This window comes from Sinocyclocheilus grahami, unplaced genomic scaffold, assembly GCF_001515645.1.
Source record: "Sinocyclocheilus grahami isolate Dianchi unplaced genomic scaffold, SAMN03320097.WGS_v1.1 scaffold529.1, whole genome shotgun sequence".
NCBI lineage: Eukaryota > Metazoa > Chordata > Actinopteri > Cypriniformes > Cyprinidae > Sinocyclocheilus > Sinocyclocheilus grahami.
In genome coordinates, this window is record NW_015505708.1 from 685,144 (window position 1) to 705,109 (window position 19,966).

Genomic DNA, 19,966 nt, shown 5'->3' on the forward strand with positions numbered 1-19,966 from the left:
CGAGTTGAAGACTGACACGGAAGAGAAGAAATGGTTGAATAAAGCCATTATTTTGTTTTCTCTATGCACAAAAAGTATTCTCGTAGCTTCATAAATCTAAGGCTGAACCACTGATGTCACATGGACTATTTTAATAATAGGCCCTTTCGCACCGCTTTAGTTCCAGAACTAAACGTACGGTACTAAAGTACTGGGACGATTCTGTGCAAACTATTTTCCAGTACCATTTAAAGGGTTGCATTCGCACCGACAGTGTGTACTAGGAAGTGACGTAAGCCGGTCGACAGCAATGTCATATGTGCGCGGCGTTCAAAAACAGAAACAAAGAACAATGTTAACAACAGGAGGATGGAGGACGCTGTGATCGGAGCTGTGTTTTGTTGTGTCTCGCGGGTTTCACAGTGGACATGGAAAGTCGACGTATACGTAAAGCGACTGAAAGAACGGAAAGGAGGACTAAGAATCTCCAACGACAACTGGCAGTGCTACATTTGCTACAAGTGCCTGCACTTCAGCGTCCGTCCATTTATCGCTGTTCTCCATACTTGCGAAATAAGTTGACATGCTTACAGTATGTTTACACAGAGTTTTAAATCATGGCGGGTGAGGGCGTTTTGATACGTGTTTGGCCAATCAATGTCTACTTGCGTCACGATTAGTACCAGTTGTGCTGGTTAGACCCTGCTAGGAGTAGGAGCTAATTTGGTTCTCGAAAAAGGCAGTCCGGTACTAAAATCGCTCCCAGTTCCGGCGGTGAGAACATGCCGAAAAGTGGGTAGTTCCACAATTAGTTCTAGTACTATGAAAATGTTCCTGCGAAGCGAAAGGCCCTAATGTCCTGACAACCTTTCTGGGCCTTAAACGTGTCAGTTGCGTTGCTGTCTATGCAGGGTCAGAAAGCTCTCGGATATCATCAAAAATATCTTAATTTTGAAAAAAAAGTAATGTATATTTGGAACAACTTGATTTTTTAATACTATTGTACACTCTAAAAAATGCTGGGTTGTTTCAACCCAATGTTGGGTCAAATATGGACTAACCCAACTGTTGGGTTAAATTTTGGTTACATTTTTAAATTAGCTTTTTTAACCCAACAGTTGGGTTAGTCCATATTTGACCCAACATTGGGTTGAAACAACCCAGCATTTTTTAGAGTGTAAGCTTCCTTTTTAGTTTATAATATCACATGTCAAGGTTAAATACTTGAAACAAAAACAGAAATCTATGTAATTATATAATCCCAAACATCTTGATTCATCGTGTTTAAAGCTCACTACTATCCGGTGACATTTTGAAGGCTAACAAAGTAGGGAACGCATGACTTCACGTGTTTCACACCAGCACGCTGTTTGACAAAGGGCCCTTTTATGTGTTTCAAAAAGAATTGAATAAGTTGTTCCTTTCATGTTCGGCTTTTCACCATAAGGCTTTTGTTTCCTGTGATCGCATGTTTACACACACCACCCTCGGCTCTTGATGGCATCGACAGTTTGTCAGTTGCTCATTTGCTTTGGCTCTCGTAAACGAACACAGAAGTGGAGTGTTTCAACATCTCAGCTTCCATTCGACTCACATCTTGAATTCTTTGTAAATTATATTGCGAAATTTTGATTGATTGTTAATATAATTCAGCTTACAAGGCATATTAATGATAAATCCCTCAATTCAAGACTTCACAATAAGTAACACATCACAATAACATTAAACATGTTTACATTAGTTAATGCATTAGGTAAAATTACTTAACAATGAACTATACTTTTAGAGCACTTAATTAATATTAACCGAGAAAAATACGTTTGTGGTCGGTTAGCTTTTTTTAATTTTTTTGAAAGAAGTATCTTATGCTCACCAAGGCTGCATTTATTTGATTAAAAATAGAGTAACAACTGTATATTGTGAAATATTATTACAATTTAAAATAACTGATTTGTATTTGAGTATATTTTCAAATGTAATTTATTGCTGTGATGCAAAGATGATTTTTTTCAGCATCATTATTCCAGTCTTCAGTGTCACATGATCCTTCAGAAACAAAAAAAAAAAACATTTCTTATTATATCAATGTTTAAAACAGTTATGCCGTTCTATATTTTTGTAAGTACAATTTTATAATTTACATGCATTTTGTGTACCGTTAATGTAACAAAATACGGTAACACTTTATTTTAGGGTCTCTTAACTAGTTGCTTATTAGCATGCATATTACTAGAATATTAGCCATTTATTAGTACTAATTAAGTACATATTAATGCCTTATTCTACATCCCTAATCCTAGCCAATACCTAAACTTAACAACTACCTTACTAACTATTAATACGCAGCAAATACATTTATTGAGGGAAAAGTTGTAGTTTTAAAGGTCCCCTGAAATGCTTAGAAACACGCAGCGTTAGCGTAGCGGATTTGACCAATCCTCTGTGTTGACATCATTTTAACTGAAACTGGAAGACAGGGCGGGACATATCAAGCAGCCAATAGCGTTCGTTTATATCACAGCTTGGGCTAGAGCCGTTTTGGCGGAAGTGACGAATTGCAAGCTTTGAATGCTTATATCTTCTAAATGCGAATTTTGTCACTGTTTTGGAGCACTCTGCCTTTTTGATAACCTTAAGACTAACATATTGATACTAACACCCAAAAAACTTTCATTTTGATTTCATGGGGACTTTAATAGTGAATAAGTGTTCCCTATTCTAAAGTGTTACCCAAAATACAACTCATTGACATTTAGTAAATTGATTTATGGCACAAAACTACATTTCTCATCAATTTCTGTGGCAGCATGAGAATAGTATAGACTCTTAAACTGGACGTCCCCAGGAGGACACAGAGTTTGTCCCTGTAATGAGTTTTCTGTCAATCACTTTGGACTGATTAGATCCTGTAGCTTCACTCACCTTCAGTTGCAGACAGCTGTGGCTGTAGAAGCCGACTGTTTGACCCATCCTCAGGCTCAGCTGGGGTCAGGCCTGAGCTCTGCACGTCTCGTTCCTCGTCCTCGTCACACGAGGAGCATCTCTGTGTGGACTCGGAGGGATCGTCTGAGGTTGTGAAGGTCTGAACGAGCGGCCAGGCCTCATCAGCTGCACATCCCACATCTGCCTGGCTGCTGCCCAGTGATGGATTCACCAATCTGGTGGGACAAAAAACATACTGTCAAATTTCATGGAGCTCAATGGAGGAGTTGAGCTGAAGTTAAACTGGTTTTGATGGCATCTTAAAGACACAACGCTCATTAAATCAAAAATAATGCAGACAGAATACAAAGAATGTGTCCTTTTATTTTCTGAATACACACAATACCCACATTACTTTAAAAAAGAACAATACCACTCAGGATAAAATAAAATAATAAAAAAGTGTTTATACTCTAGAATAGAGAGTCTTAGTCAAAGGAAATTGAGAATAAAAGTCAATTAACGTTACTTTCTAAAAAAAAAAAGGTAGCACAACACTTTATTAGAAATTACATATTAATGTCATACTGCTTTTTTTTTAATATTGGTCACCAATAATTGTATTAATAAACTGACACTAAATAAGATGTGTACAGTACCATTTAAAAGTTAGTGGTCAGTAAGAGTTAAGAAATTGGGGTCAGTAAAAATAATAATAATAATTATTATTATTATTGGATATATTTAAATAGCTCAAAAGTGACAGTGAAGACAAATGTCTACGAAATAAAATCGATTTCAAATAAATGATGATCTTTTGAATTGTCTATTCATTATACAATCAAAATCATTTCAAAACTATCATACACATTTTAAACCGTTTTCAACATTGATAATAATAGGAAATGTTTCTTGAGCAGCAAATCAGAATATTAGGATGATTTCTGAAGGATCATGTGACATGATGCTGAAAATTCAGCTTTGCATCACAGTAATAAATTGCATTTTAAAGTATATTAAAATAGAACACTCTTACAGTTACTGTACTTTAAACTGTAATACTATTTCACAATATTATTGTTAAAAATAGACAGAATTTTGTCAGCAGTTGTAAAGGAATCTGTTGAATTTGATCTAATCGTCCAGATCTGCCATGCAGACTAAAGTGGCACAGATCCAAACCTGATCCTTTAACCTCATTTGAATGTGAATGTGTCTGGCTGAAGGACCCACCCTTCATTGAGACTGTTCTGAGAGTGATAGGGACGAGTCTCTCGGCCGCGGCTCTGGCTCCAGGAGTCATCGCAGCACAGAGACGGGATCAGGTGCACAGGACCTGGAAAACAAAGCGCACATGAATCTAATGTCATGACAATAAACATTCCTGTGACTCTCCAGAACTGTGTGACTAATAGAATGCTCATCTGACAGATAATTACTGGCTAATTGACATGTTTGGACTCGTCCAGAGAAAACACACAACTGCTCATCACACTCTAACAGTTCAGCAGTGTGTTAGTAAGACTTCTGAAAGGTGTGTGAAACGCACCGCAGGTCTGTCCGGAGCCGTGACGGCAGTGACAACAAGGCCGCTGGGAAAACTCCAGAGCTCTCCGATCCAGACAGGACAGCTCGGACCCCACATAAGGACCCTCATGGGACCTCACTGAAACTGAGACATCGATATGCGGAACAACAGAAAAAAACAGTGAAGTTTCATTACTGCCTGATTAGACAGAGATTCAGAAGCATAATAATGAACTACTTTTTTCAAAACCATGTTAAAATCATGGTAAAAACCCTGTACTGCATGACATCAGATGGCTTAATGTTTTGTTTTGTTTTTTAAAACAATGTATAATAAATTATTGATATAAATATGTTATTATATAAATTATGCTGCTGTTCAAATGTTTAGTGTTTAGGTTAGTATGTTTTGTTTTCAAAGAAACAAAAAATACTTTTATACAGCCAGGACACATTAAATTGATCAAAAACGACAGAAAAGATTTTAACATTGTTTCAAAAGTTCAAATAAATGTTGTTTTATTCATTAAATAAATTCTGCTTAGCACAGGAACTTTAAAATATATTAAAATATAAAACATGGTAAAATCATGGTAAAAAACCCTGTACTGCGTGACATCGGGAGACTTAATGTTTTTAAAGAAAAATAGCAGCAACAATAACATAATAAAATACAACAATGTATAATAAATTATTGATATAAATATGTTAGTATATAAATGATGCTGCTGTTCAAATGTTTAGTGCTTAGGTTAGTACGTTTTGTTTTGTTTTGTTTTGTTTTGTTTTGTTTTGTTTTGTTTTGTTTTGTTTTGTGTTGTTTTGTTTTATTTAGTTTTGTTGTTGTTGTTTTGTGTTGTTTTGTTTTATTTTATTTTGTTTTGTTTTGTTGTTTTGTTGTTGTTGTTGTTTTCAAAGAAACTCAAAATATTTTTATTCAGCCAGGTTTGTTTTATTTTATTTTGTGTTGTTTTGTTTTATTTAGTTTTGTTGTTGTTGTTTTGTGTTGTTTTGTTTTATTTTATTTTGTTTTGTTTTGTTTTGTTGTTTTGTTGTTGTTGTTGTTTTCAAAGAAACTCAAAATATTTTTATTCAGCCAGGACACATTCAATTGATCAAAATGAAAAATAACATTGTTTCAAAAGATTTCTAGTTCAAATAAATGTTGTTTTATTCATTAAATAAATTCTGCTTAGCACAGGAACTTTAAAATATATTCAAATATAAAACATGGTAAAATCATGGTAAAAACCCTGTACTGCGTGACATCGGGAGACTTAATGTTTTTAAAGAAAAATAGCAGCAACAATAACATAATAAAATACAACAATGTATAATAAATTATTGATATAAATATGTTAGTATATAAATGATGCTGCTGTTCAAATGTTTAGTGCTTAGGTTAGTACGTTTTGTTTTGTTTTGTTTTGTTTTGTTTTGTGTTGTTTTGTGTTGTTTTGTGTTGTTTTGTTTTGTGTTGTTTTGTTTTATTTTGTTTTGTTGTTGTTGTTGTTGTTTTGTGTTGTTTTGTTTTGTTTTATTTTATTTTATTTTATTTTATTTTATTTTATTTTATTTTATTTTATTTTATTTTATTTTATTTTGTTTTATTTTATTTTATTTTATTTTATTTTGTTTTGTTTTGTTTTGTTTTGTTTTATTTTGTTTTGTTGTTTTGTTTTGTTGTTGTTGTTGTTTTCAAAGAAACTCAAAATACTTTTATTCAGCCAGGACACATTCAATTGATCAAAATGAAAAATAACATTGTTTCAAAAGATTTCTAGTTCAAATAAATGTTGTTTTATTCATTAAAGAAATTCTGCTTTGCACAGGAATTTTAAAATATATTCAAATTAAAAACATGGTAAAATCATGGTAAAAACCCTGTACTGCGTGACATCGGGAGACTTAATGTTTTTAAAGAAAAATAGCAGCAACAGTAACATAATAAAAGACAACAATGTATAATAAAGCACTGATATAAATATAGTATTATATAAATTCTGCTGATGTTCAAATGTTTAGGGTTAGTACGTTTTGTTTTGTTTTGTTTCGTGGTCCCCCCCTCTTTTTTTTCAAAGAAACAATAAAAATACTTTTATTTAGCCAGGACACATTAAACTGATAAAAAATGACAGTAAAAAAATGTAACATTGTTTCAGAAGATTTCTAGTTCAAATAAATGTTATTTTATTCATTAAAGAGATTCTGCTTTACACAGGAATACATTTTAAAATATATACAAATAAAAAACTGTTATAATACAATATTACTGTTTTTACTGCAATTTTGATCAAATAAATGCAGTCTTTATAAGTATTTGACTTCTTTCAAAAACATTAAACTCTCACTTTTGACTGGTAGTGTAAATATTAATAGTATTAATCTAAACTATAATAAACTATCCAAGAAATATTGTCAATTCGCTTAACTCTAATCTGCTTACAACAAATTTTAACATTAGATCTATCAGTATCATTACATAGCCAACTGATGTTTGATACATGGTAAAATTGTGAGAAGCAGGAAAATAAAAATACAATCTTTCAAAATTGACTATGCTAATCACAGTTTACACTAAAATGTAATAACAGTAGTACCACTGCCATCAAATAAATACATAAACAAAATGATAGAAAGAATTTTATGGCTTTTTACACTGCTTAAAGAAGCTCCCACATACATTTTGAATGATTTTACAGATATTCAAAGAACTTAAGTATTTATGGATGCTATTTTGGCAGGCTTTGTAACTATAAAAACCATGGTACTGTAAATATTTGTAAAGAGTGATTAGAAATACTTTTATTTAATAGCACTAATTACAGTTATTCCACGAGCTTTCTAATCATAAACCGTGTCTCTTGGAAGGAGTGATCGTGATCAGAGGAAGGAGCAGATGGCGTGATTCACCTGGTTTCTTCTCCAGAAGCTGTCTCTTACAGTAGATGACACACAGGATGAAGAGGGCGAGCAGGACGGTGGCCAGCGCACTGCAGATGACCGCAGCTAGAGCCATGTCTCTGGGGCTGGTCACCGCAGGCTGGACCGGGACAAAATTCACTCGCCCCATACCTGACAGATACACAGCAGAGAGAGGAAGTGAGGTCACCGAGTTCAGATTTTACTCTATTATTCACTCTCCTACAGTAAGTGCAACACAAAAGGACGTTTTGACAGAATGTGTTCAAATAGTATATCACCATAAAACACCCATTTGAAGCTCTTTTAGAGCTTAACCGGTTTATCCCTAATTTACTTTCACTATATTAAAAAAGAGCTGCGTCGACATTTTGCTAAAATTCTTACTGAAGAAAAATGGTTTGAACTACTGTACATGAGGATGACTAAATGATGAGTAAAGAATTGAATCCTACAAATTCATCTAGAAGCAGAGTAATTATCGTTAACTAAAACAATTTTTGTTCATTAAAATAAAGCTGAAATGAAATATAAATATTAGATAAAAAATAAATAAAATTTGAGAAATGTTGTCTTGTCAAACTGAAGTACTAAATTTACTAAAATAACTGGAAATACATAAAAACTAAAACTGAAATAAATAAAAAAATTAATAAGCTAAAGCTAATAAAAATTACAAAAGCATTTAACAAAATTGCTAAAAATGTAAATGAATTAAACACAAAATATTAATACAAATAATTAGTGCTGTCAAATGATTAATCGCGATTAATCGCATCCAAAATAAAAGTTTTTGTTTACATAACATATATGTGTACTGTTTATATTTATTATGCATATATAAGTACACACACATGCATGTATATATTTAAGAAAAAAGTGTTATGTTTCTATATTAAAAATATTTATATATAATATAAATATATACATGTAAATATTTTCAAAAATATGAATGTGTGTGTATTTATATATACATAATAAATATACACAGTACACACATATATATTATGTAAACAAAAACTTTTATTTTGGATGCGATTAATCGCGATTAATCATTTCACAGCACTGATATAAATGATACTAAAATAACACTGCAGGCTAAAGGGCCCAATTTACTTAAGCGAAATCCAAGAACAAAAATGGATGTGAGGGAATTTAAACAAATCTGGTTGAAAAAGAAAATCGGTTGCAGTGGTTTGAAACAGCTTGCAGGCGCAAACTTTCCAGAAAACTTCACGGCAGTGGCGGGCACCTTCAAACTGCCAATGAACGTTTGACCTGAGGCTCCACCTTCATTGACATGGAAATCTTTTCAGGTTCTTGTTTTCACTCAGTAAGTCGAGATCAGACACCAAACATCAGATGTGTGCAAACAGTAAACCGTTGGCAACTATTTCGAATTTCTGTTTGCCTCTGAGCGAAGAACGCAGAAGAACTTTGCCATTAGTACTATATGTAAGGGCCTTAATTCACCAAGAGCTCCTTTAAGAATCTCCTACAAGATTGAATAATAGTGTTATAAAATCCAGACATTATTTGAAGAGGCTTTCACGTTCTACTACACTTTCCATTTTTTCCACCATGTGACCCATTCTGTCTCATCTTCCATTAAACCTGCCAAAACCAAAACCCCAGCTTGAAAGCCCCAATCTCCTCTCGCTGCGGTTGCGGCTGGGAATCTGCACCAAAGAAAATGCGGTTTAAAAAAAGCAGAAATGTCCTGAAGGTGAAGAGCACATTCCCGGCCTGCCGATAATTTTTCACCCCGGGCCAGTCGGGCCTTCACTTGCCAGTCTAGCGAGCCCATTATTAAGAGGCAGATCAAGGCCGAGGGCGGTCACTGCTATATGTTTGAAGTGGGGTTGGGGAATGTGGAATCAGCCTGAGAAAACAGCTTCCATGGTCTGAAGGCACCACAGGAACTCTGATGTCACCGTCTAGAGAGCCTTCCCTACTCAGAAGACAACAGCCATCTGAGAAAAAGCGAGGGACTATCAAGTGACTGATCTAGCCTGAAGAAGGGGTTTTACAGTCCGTGTTCTTCTGACACCGACTATTAAGTCATTGAGATAATTGGGGTTATCATGTTATCTGGTGTGTACATCAATATGTCCGTCACTTAGGACTGGAAAAATGGCTGTGTGGCGAACTCTAAAGAGTGTACGTTCACATGAACGGTTATTTCGATAGTAACAGTTCATCAATTAACAGCTAGTTAGCAACTACCTAGAACAACCTGCGCTAGCAACGACTTCATGTGAAGCGTACGGTGTAACAGTCTGGTCTTGGAAGTGAAGCCTCATTCACTTTCTCTATAGGGAAACTGATTTTTAACACCAACTTATAGACCTACACTCTTAAAAAGAAAGGTGCTTCAAAAGGTTCTTCAAGCGATGCCATAGAAGAACCATTTTTGGTTCCACAAAGAACCATTCAGTCAAAGGTTCTTTAAAGAACTATCTCTTTCTTACCTTTTTGTAATCTGAAGAACCTTCTTTCGCCACGTAGAACCTTTTGTGAAACAGAAGGGTTCTTCAGATGTTAAAGGTACTTTATGGAACCATTTAGACAAAAAGGTTCTTCTATGGCATCGTGAAGCACCTTTATTTTTAAGAGTGTACTGTGAGCTATGAGGCTGTTCATCGATGGTATATGCTTTTGTTTGAAGCAGGTCTGCATAATTTTCACTTAAACATGTTTAACATTGAAATTTCTGGTGAAAAACTAAATTTCTCTTGATTCTGCAAAAAAAGCAAAAAACAATCTGTAACACTTTAGTATAGGGACCAATTCTCACTATTAAATAGTTGCTTATTAGCATGCCTATTATTAACATATTGGCTGTTTATTAGTACTGACAAGGCACATATTCTGTATGACCTTATTCTACATCCCTATCCTACCCAATAACTAAACTTAACAACTAATTTACTAACTAATAATAAGCAGCAAATTAGAGGAGTTTATTGAGGCAAAAGTCGTAGTTAATGGTTTGTTAATAGCGAGGACCTTAACTGGACCTTAAAATAAAGTGCGACCAAAAAATTAAAAAAACAAGCAAACTATTTATCGACCACCCACTCTCATGGACTGCGAATGACGAGTCCCTACACGCTCAAAACACTGAAATATATATACGGTATGTCATTTGCAATGCTTTCATGTGACTATAGTTCTTTCCCTTATTGAAACTGTAAAGTACACACCTTTTTGTCTTATTTTCAAATACTATTTTGTTTCAAATCAATGTTTGCAGTGTTGTGATTCACACTGTGTCTGGTTGGTTTGGTTCTTGGCTTCTCTCTATGAGAAAAATTAATGGGATAAATACTTCCAGGACCATGGCGGATGAAAAACTAGACAGCCACTGTTACACTTTGTTGATGTTAGTAGAGGTTGATGTTTGCATGTTGCTAAGCTAACAGCTCAAATGTCAAAAATACATAGTACATACATTTTTGGGAAATCACTCATAAAACTTTCCCAAAGGATTTGTGGCATAGTCTACGATGGCATAGAATAACCGTTTTGGGTTCTCGACAGTACCTTTCAGTAAACAGTTCTTAAGAGAGTTCTTTTTTTTTAGTGTGAAGAACATTTTAACAGTCTAAAAAATATTTTGTGGAATGGAAAGGTTCCATGGATGCTGAGGGTTCTTCATGGAACAATAAATGCCAATAAACAACCTTTATTTATTTAAGTCTTGCATATGTTACTTTTAAAAGTAATGCATTAAAATATATTGCATTGCCCAAAAAAGTAACTAAGTATGTTACTTAGTTACTCTTTATGGAAAAAATGCACTGCATTACTTTTTCATTACTTTTTGTCACCTGGGCTGGGCTTGCTTAATAACAAAAAAAAAATGTTGAATAAGCCTCAGTGCCTCTGCCTCTTCACTTCACTCCAGATTTCTCTTCTATCAGTAAATGAATGGGAAAACAAAGTAACTCAGATATTTCGTAGTAAATTTATTAGTGCTGTCAAATGATTAATCGTGATTAATCGCATCCAAAATATAAGTTTTTGTTTACATGATATGTGTGTGTACTATGTCTATTTATTATGTAAATATAAATACACGCACATGCATGTATATATTTAAGAAAAATATGTTATGTTTATATATTAAATATATTTATAATATAATATAAATTATATGAATATAAATATATACATGTAGTGCTGTCAAACGTTTAATCGCGATTAATCACATCTAAAACTAAAGTTTTTGTGTACGTAATATATGTGTGTGTACTGTGTATATTTATTATGTATATATAAATACACACTCATACAGTATATATTTTGAAAATATTTAGTATTTACATGTACATATTTATATTTACATAATTTATATTATATATATATAAATGTATTTAATATACAAATATAACATTGTTCTTAAATATATATGTGCATGTGTGTGTATTTATATATATGCATAATAAATATACACAGTGCACACACATATATCATGCAAACAAAAACTTTTATTTTAGATGTGATTAATCACGATTAATCGTTTGACAGCACTAGTAAATACATGTACATATTTTCAAAATAGATGCTGTATGTGTGTAATGTATTTATTTATACATAATAAATATACACAGTACACACACATATCATGTAAACAAAAACTTTTATTTTGGATGCGATTAATCGCGATTAATCGTTTGACAGCACTAGTAAATACATGTACATATTTTCAAAATAGATGCTGTATGTGTGTAATGTATTTATTTATACATAATAAATATACATATTACACACACATATCATGTAAACAAAAACTTTTATTTTGGATACGATTAATCGCGATTAATCTTTTGACAGCACTAAAATGTATATAACAAATAAAATAATGCGTTACTTTACTAGTTACTTGAAAAAAGTAATCAGATTAGGTAACTCATATTACTTGTAATACGTTACCTCCAACACTGCTGGCAAGTATCCAGAACCATTCTAAAACCAGCAAAGCAGACCAGCTTGCCCAGCTTGGATAGACTTGCAACTTCATGGCTTGGCATCTCTCACTGGTATTGTAGTGACAGGTTTTGCACAGGCTTCAAAGACTTCAAAAGCAAAAATCTAGTTTAATGTAAAAGAGTTTTGCATTGTTTTCGTTCAATACCAGCAATCTGTAAGGCCAAAATACATCAAAACATATAGTGACAGTACAGACATGCCTATTCCAAATCCTACACGGTCAGATTTTGGAACAAAGACTACAACACATAGAGATAAAGCCTGTGGACTTCTTTATCCCTACGTATTATTTTGGTATAATGAAGTTAAATATGAACCAGATATTTGTTCAACATCTTTTCACTGGATGGACACAAGCACTCTTTATTTGCTCTATGGTAAATTAATCATTAAGTAAACATGGGCTTGGCCTTCACAGGTACAAGTGCTCTTTGTGAGACACTGTCAACATCAGTTGAGCTCTCAAAAGAAGTTTCTTTGTTAGAGATGTGTGCCTTTGTGCACTCCGTTTGAAGACATAATCAAAACTATAGGTGCAGAGCTCATAATTTAGTCCTATAGTGACTAATCTCTTTCTCTACATTAGAGCATTTGCCCATCAGCAGATTTAGAAGATATTTAGCTTTGCCAAGGTGTTGCTATGTGTATTTGAAGGTGTTCTGAGGGGTTTTGGCAAGCTGATATAGTGTTCTAGGTGGTTGATAGGTTTTTTGAGTGGTTGCTAGGTGGTTACTTTCGTAATTATGTGTTCAAGTTACTTTCATCAGACCAGGATGGCGATGTATCTTTTTTTTACAAAACAACACCAAGATTTTTTAAAGGTATAGTTCACCCAAAAAATGATAATTCTGTCATTAATTACTCCCCCTCATGTCGTTCCAAACCCGTAAGACCTTCATTCATCTTCAGAACACAAATTAAGATATTTTTGATTAAATATGAGAGCTTTGTGATCCTCCATAGACAGCAATGTAACTGAAATATTCCCAGGCCCAGAAACTTAATAAAGACATTGTTAAAATAGTCAGTGGTTCAACCATAATGTTATGAAGCTACAAGAATATTTTTTGTGCAGAAAGAAAACAAAAATAACATTTCAGTTACATTAATGTCGGTGCAGGGTCAGAAATCTCTTGGATTTCATCAAAAATATCCTAATTTATGTTCTGAAGATGAACGAAGGTCTTATGGGTTTGGATGGAACAACATGACGGTGAGTAATTAATGACAGAATTTTCATTTTTGGGTGAATTATCCCTTTATGTCTACTTTTACAAAATGACGAATGAGGAATGTGTATATGATCTGCTTCACATAAGAGAACCTTTAATATCTGAAGAACCTTTCTGTTTCACAAAAGGTTCTTTGTGGTGAAAGAAGGTTCTTCAGATTACAAAAAAGGTAAGAAAGAGATGGTTCCTTGACTTAATGGTTCTTTGTGGAACCAAAAATTGTACTTCTATGGCATCGCTGTGAAGAACCTTTTAAGCACCTTTATTTTTTAGAGTGCAGAATGCTTTGCATGTCCTCACAGTTTGCTCAGAGTGGTACTGTCATGTCTCAATGCCAGCAAATCTGGCCCAGCTGTGTGGTGTCCTCTTTCCTTCAGCTCCCCCCAAAACCAAAGCCTTTCCCCTCTTATCAGCTGCCCACAGCTGCAGCAAACACAGACAAAGGGCGGCCCTTGAAAAGATCTCACCTGCTGATACTATCGCTGCTCTGCGCTCCGTGAGTCAATAGACTGTTCTCTTTGATATGTGCGGCTGTTGACTTTAGAGAATGCCACACTCAAACACATGGCCTTGAGCCCGAAACAACTGTGGGGTGTGTAGAATAGAGGAGTGTGTTGATCTAGATCCCGAGATTCCAAGCGGGTTGCTGATTAAACGCTCCATATAAGAGCCACCATTATTCACTTCATTAGTTGCCATGGTTGGGGCTTTTATGCTGGTGAGGATGGGCTCTGTTCTATAACCTAGTGAGCGTCTTTTCTGTCTACACAATAGGCAGCATCATAACCCAAATGGAACCACACAGAAGTGACTCTGCAGAAACTCTGCATGTCACAAAAACACACTTCTCATGTAAAATGCACAGGACACTCAAATCAAAATCAAATCACTTTTATTGTCACATCACCACATCACATGTGCCTTGGTGAGTGAAATTCCTGGGAGCGTGCTCCAGACAGTGCAGAATCTCGATTCACAGTTCAGTAGAGTTTAAAGTTAGCAAGCTAGTAAGCTAACAGCATTCTAGCCAAACACCCAAACCATACACATACTAGGTAAAACTTTCCAATTGTAAAAAATGACTATTAATAGAACACAAACAAGAATACAATATATATATATATATAATACAGTATATATAAAATGCTATTTTTTCATCCAAAAAAGGTTAAAAAAGTGCTAACATTTCAGTAGTCAATAAAAAATATTAGTAAAATTCAGTCTTAATCAGTATTATTAAATGTATAGCTTTTATTAGGCCTGTCAATAATAATTTTGTGCTGATGATTGTCATACAATCAAATAATTGTGGTTTTGTTTCATGTTCATGCCTTATATACACACACATATATATATGTGTGTTTTTTTTAATCATATATAATACAATAATTCAATTATTTATTTTAAAATAAATATTTATAATATTTATGTAATTAACTATTTATAACATGATGTAATGTAATTATTTTTTCAATATATTTTTCCTTTTTGGGATGGCAAAATGCGATTGAAATTTAAAACGCACAATTTTCGCAGTTATTAAATAAACTGCAATTCGATCAAATAAACAGACAATGAATCAATAATTGTGACAGGCCTGCTTATAACAACAACAACAATAATATTATTAACAATAATAATAATAATAATAATCTATTTTCAGTATTATATAATATATAATGTATTATGTACTTGTGTATATTTTCTTATTATTCTTTATTTCTTTATTACTGTATAATAATAATACAGTATAATATGATACTACTGTTATATAATACTACTATTGTCACAGGGAGCAAAACACACACACACACACACACACACACACACAGGTCCATAATCCTATATTTGACAACTATATTTGATATTTTTACAATTTTACAGTACTTAATAATAATAATAATAATAATAATAGTAATAATAATAATACAGTTTTAGATCATATTTTCTAATATACCTGTCTATATTTAATATTTATACTTAAAACTATAATAATAATAATAATAATAATAATAATAATAATAATAATAATAATAATAATAATAATAATAATAATAATAATAATAATAATAATAATAATAATAATAATAATAATAATAATAATAATAATAATAATAATAATAATAATAATAATAATAATAATAATAATAATAATAATAATAATAACCCAGTATAATAATCTAGTATTATATTATATTATATTATATTTTTGTATTTTTATTTGTATTATTATTACTACAATTTTAGATTTCATTAACAGTTTTGACCAATTCTTCCTATTTTACTTTCTGTAGTACATTTTATTTTATGTCATTCAATAATTTATGGCAGTTATTACAATTTATGGTAGCTATTAGAATAATTTATGGTAGCTAATAATAAAGGACTCAATGTAGTAGCTATATGTACGTACTTATTTATTTATTTATTTACTCACTTACTTACTGTTAGAAATACTCTATGTAGTATCCAAGACATTTTATTTTAAATTTTAAATTATAAATTCTTTATTTTATTTTATGACAGTTATTATAATCTATGGTAGCTATTAAAATAATTACTCAATGTAGTAGCCATAATTATGTACATACATATTTATTTGTTTGTTTGTTTGGCATTAGAAATACTCTATGTACTAACCAATAAATAAATGCTTTATTTTTATTATTTTTGATGGCAGTTTGATCCCGTGCCCTTCTCTCTCTCCCACTTCACTTCCTGTCAATACTTAACTGTCCTATCACAATTTTTTTACCCTTACCCTTTATAGCTAAAAACAAAGAACATACTGGTGTCCTCTACTCTTAAGGCTACTAAAATGAACCAAACATCATAGTGCATGATGATTACATTATAAGCCAGAGTTTACACAGAGATCAGATTCGTCACATGCAGGGGTCGAGCTGACCTGTGCGTCTACAGGACGTCTTTCCATGTATCTGGCGCAAGAGTATTAGACGTGGCTCAAACTCTGCAAATCCCCACATGATGCAGCAGCTGCAAACGTCTTGAACCTCTGGAAGTCACACTTCATTCTGAAGCTATAAGATCCCCACTTCTCTCCCTGTGTAACTGCCAGACACACTAGCTTCTGTACAATGGCACTCAACGGTGGGTAAAATGAGCCCAATTAGCACCACAGACTGCTGGAGAACAATGCACTGCTTTGTGAAACACTACATACCCAGTGTGTGTTTACAGAAGAAAGCCATGCAGTTTCGCAGAGAGTTATGTTTATTACCTTTGCCTGTGTTCTGACTTGTAAAAAGAGATTGTAAAACACTGCTGTATGAATCACCAGCACTGAGTGGGTCGTCTTCTCACAGATTATTATTAACGCAAATTTTTGTATGATGACCCCTTTTAAAGGATTACCCTAAAAAAAAAAATCTGTCATCATGTACTTTATTATGTATGTTTTTTTATTCTAAGTAGAAAAGAACTGAGATTTTTTTGACAAAAAAATTAAAAAACACCATAAAAGTCCGAAGTCATCATTTACTGATAATCTTGCCCTCCGCATTCGCACATATTCAAACTGGCACGTTGCATTATGGAATATAGTGCACAAGTCAAGGTATGGAAAATAGTGGCTAGGACATTCAGCAAAATATTTCCTTTTATGTTCCATGGGTTAAGAATGTCATATTATAGCTCAAACTAAAGCCATTAAAAAAATGTCATTACTTGAAATAAAAGAAACATATATAGACAAAACTAAAAACTGTCCAAATTTAAATTAAATATAAATAAACTATTTTAAATATTAATAAAACTATAACAACACCACATGAGAGTAAATGATGACAGAATGGTCACTAAACAAACCTTTTAAGAACATTATCACTGACGTTTCTGTGATAATGTTAACTGTGATCTGATGCTGATATATTTTTTCCTGAAGAAATGAATCCACTGGATTTCGTCCTCAAGGACTGAAACACCTTCTAATGTGTTTGCTTTCAGCGGTAATACATAAATGAGCTTACAGTGTGGTTCATACGGTGGTGGCGGATCTCCACACGGGATACACTCCATATCCTGGAATCCACTCAACTTCGTCTTTCTGTAAAATCTGAAAGAATAAAATGCATATTCATTTATTTGCAATAATACAATTATAAATAAGGCATTATTTCTTTTTTGGGTTTAGCAATCAAGTCAAAATTGTAATTAATAACATCATATAACAATTCATTATTCAAATAATATTGCATATTCAAAAGTTCGGGGTCAGTTTTTTAAAGGAGTTTTTTAAACGATTAATAGCGATTAATCGCATCCAAAATAAGTTTTTGTTTACATAGTATTTGAGTGTGTACTGTGTATGTTTATTATGTATATATAAATACACACAGATACATGTATATATTTCGAAAATATTTACATGTATGTATTTATATTCATATAATTTATATGATATATAAATATATTTAAAATATAAACATCATTTATTTTTCTTAAATATATACATGCATGTGTGTGTATTTATATACATAATAAATATACATAGTACACATACATATATTATGTAAACAAATACTTTTATTTGGGATGCGATTAATCGCGATTAATCATTTGACAGCACTAATTCAAACAGAAGATTATTTTAAATTGCAATAATATTTCATAAACATTGTTGTTTATACTGTCTGTTTGATCAAATAAATGCACCCTTGGTGACCATACGATACTTTTTTTCCCTAACCCCAAACTTTTAAACAATATTTGCTGAGAAAAACCACCAACTGAATATAATTCAAAGACATACCATTATTGTTGCAGGCGATTAAACAACTGGATAAACAAAACGTGGCTTTAGAAGTCAAATACAATTTAAAGTCTGCGATTAATCGCATCCAAAATAAGTCTTTGTTTACATAATATACTATATGTGTGTGTGTACTGTGTATATTTATTATGTATATATAAATACACACAGATACATGTATATATTTCGAAAATATTTACATGTATGTATTTATATTCATATAATTTATATGATATATAAATATATTTAAAATATAAACATCATTTATTTTTCTTAAATATATACATGCATGTGTGTGTATTTATATACATAATAAATATACATAGTACACATACATATATTATGTAAACAAATACTTTTATTTGGGATGCGATTAATCGCGATTAATCATTTGACAGCACTAATTCAAACAGAAGATTATTTTAAATTGCAATAATATTTCATAAACATTGTTGTTTATACTGTCTGTTTGATCAAATAAATGCACCCTTGGTGACCATACGATACTTTTTTTCCCTAACCCCAAACTTTTAAACAATATTTGCTGAGAAAAACCACCAACTAAATATAATTCAAAGACATACCATTATTGTTGCAGGCGATTAAACAACTGGATAAACAAAACGTGGCTTTAGAAGTCAAATACAATTTAAAGTCTACAGTAATCCATTTTACTAGACTTTAGACTTAGGGGTGTTTACAAATGTGATTATTTTTTATTTGTTGGATTATGTACGCATGCATTCCATCTTGTTGCTTTTCAATTGAATTTCTCTGATAGCAGGAAAATCTCTCATCAGAAAATGTACATTGGGGCAAGAGTTATTTGACAGCATTAACTAATGAATCAGAGAAAACTATCCAATACAACATGAGAAATATCCCAGCATCAGTAAAAGCCCTAAGAACACATTTTTCTAAAATGATGCAGATGAACTTTGAAGGTAATGTGAAGAGTCGCCTTCAGCATGTCGTACTGTGCCAAAGCACTTAATTATGGGTAATCAAAAGTTATTAAGAAACTTATCTGGTGGGAGCAGGATGCTGCTGTGGGGAAACTAGTAACTCTTGCAGCGATAGCGAAAAGCAGGTCTTTAAAAAACTGACATGTTTTATCTTCTAGGGCATGTCTGGGCCTTGAGTTTATTTCCCTGACCTGGACTTTAAACTCAGAAATGTTCGGCTGCGCTTGTGGCTGGAGGACAAAAGTGCAGGTAACTGCACTTAAAAATAAAGGTTATTTTTTTGGCATTGATGAAGAACCTTAAACACCCATGGAATCTTTCAGCTCCACAAAAGGTTCTTTATAGTGGAAAAAAACATAAAAAAATAAAGTTCCAAAAGGAGTTTTTCACAGCAATGCCAAAGAATCTTTAATTGAGCAGTTCCTAAAAGAACTTATTTTTTTCTTTTCTTTGTGCACTCTAAAAAATGCAGGGTTAAATACAACCCAGTGCTGGGTAAAATAGGGACAAACCCAGCAATTGGGCTGTTTTGACCCAGCGGTTGGGTTAAATGTTTAACCCAACCTTCTGGGTAGTAACCCAATCGCTGGGTCAAAACAACCCAATTGCTGGGTTTGTCCCTATTTTACCCAGCACTGGGTTGTATTTAACCC

The 19,966-nt window shown here is 32.7% G+C and overlaps 1 protein-coding gene across 1 annotated transcript in view; it reads right to left on the minus strand.

Annotated features, from left to right (window-relative positions):
• The window catches only part of LOC107555279 (tumor necrosis factor receptor superfamily member 19-like), a 45,359-nt gene that overhangs the window by 1,017 nt on the left and 24,376 nt on the right, over positions 1-19,966 (minus strand). The window contains exons 6-9 of the mRNA XM_016238033.1: positions 7,342-7,503; positions 4,451-4,573; positions 4,135-4,237; positions 2,902-3,137 (exon numbers count right to left, since the gene is read on the minus strand). Coding sequence (XP_016093519.1) covers positions 2,902-3,137; positions 4,135-4,237; positions 4,451-4,573; positions 7,342-7,503 — 624 coding nt within the window. The remainder of the gene's footprint in view (positions 1-2,901; positions 3,138-4,134; positions 4,238-4,450; positions 4,574-7,341; positions 7,504-19,966) is intronic.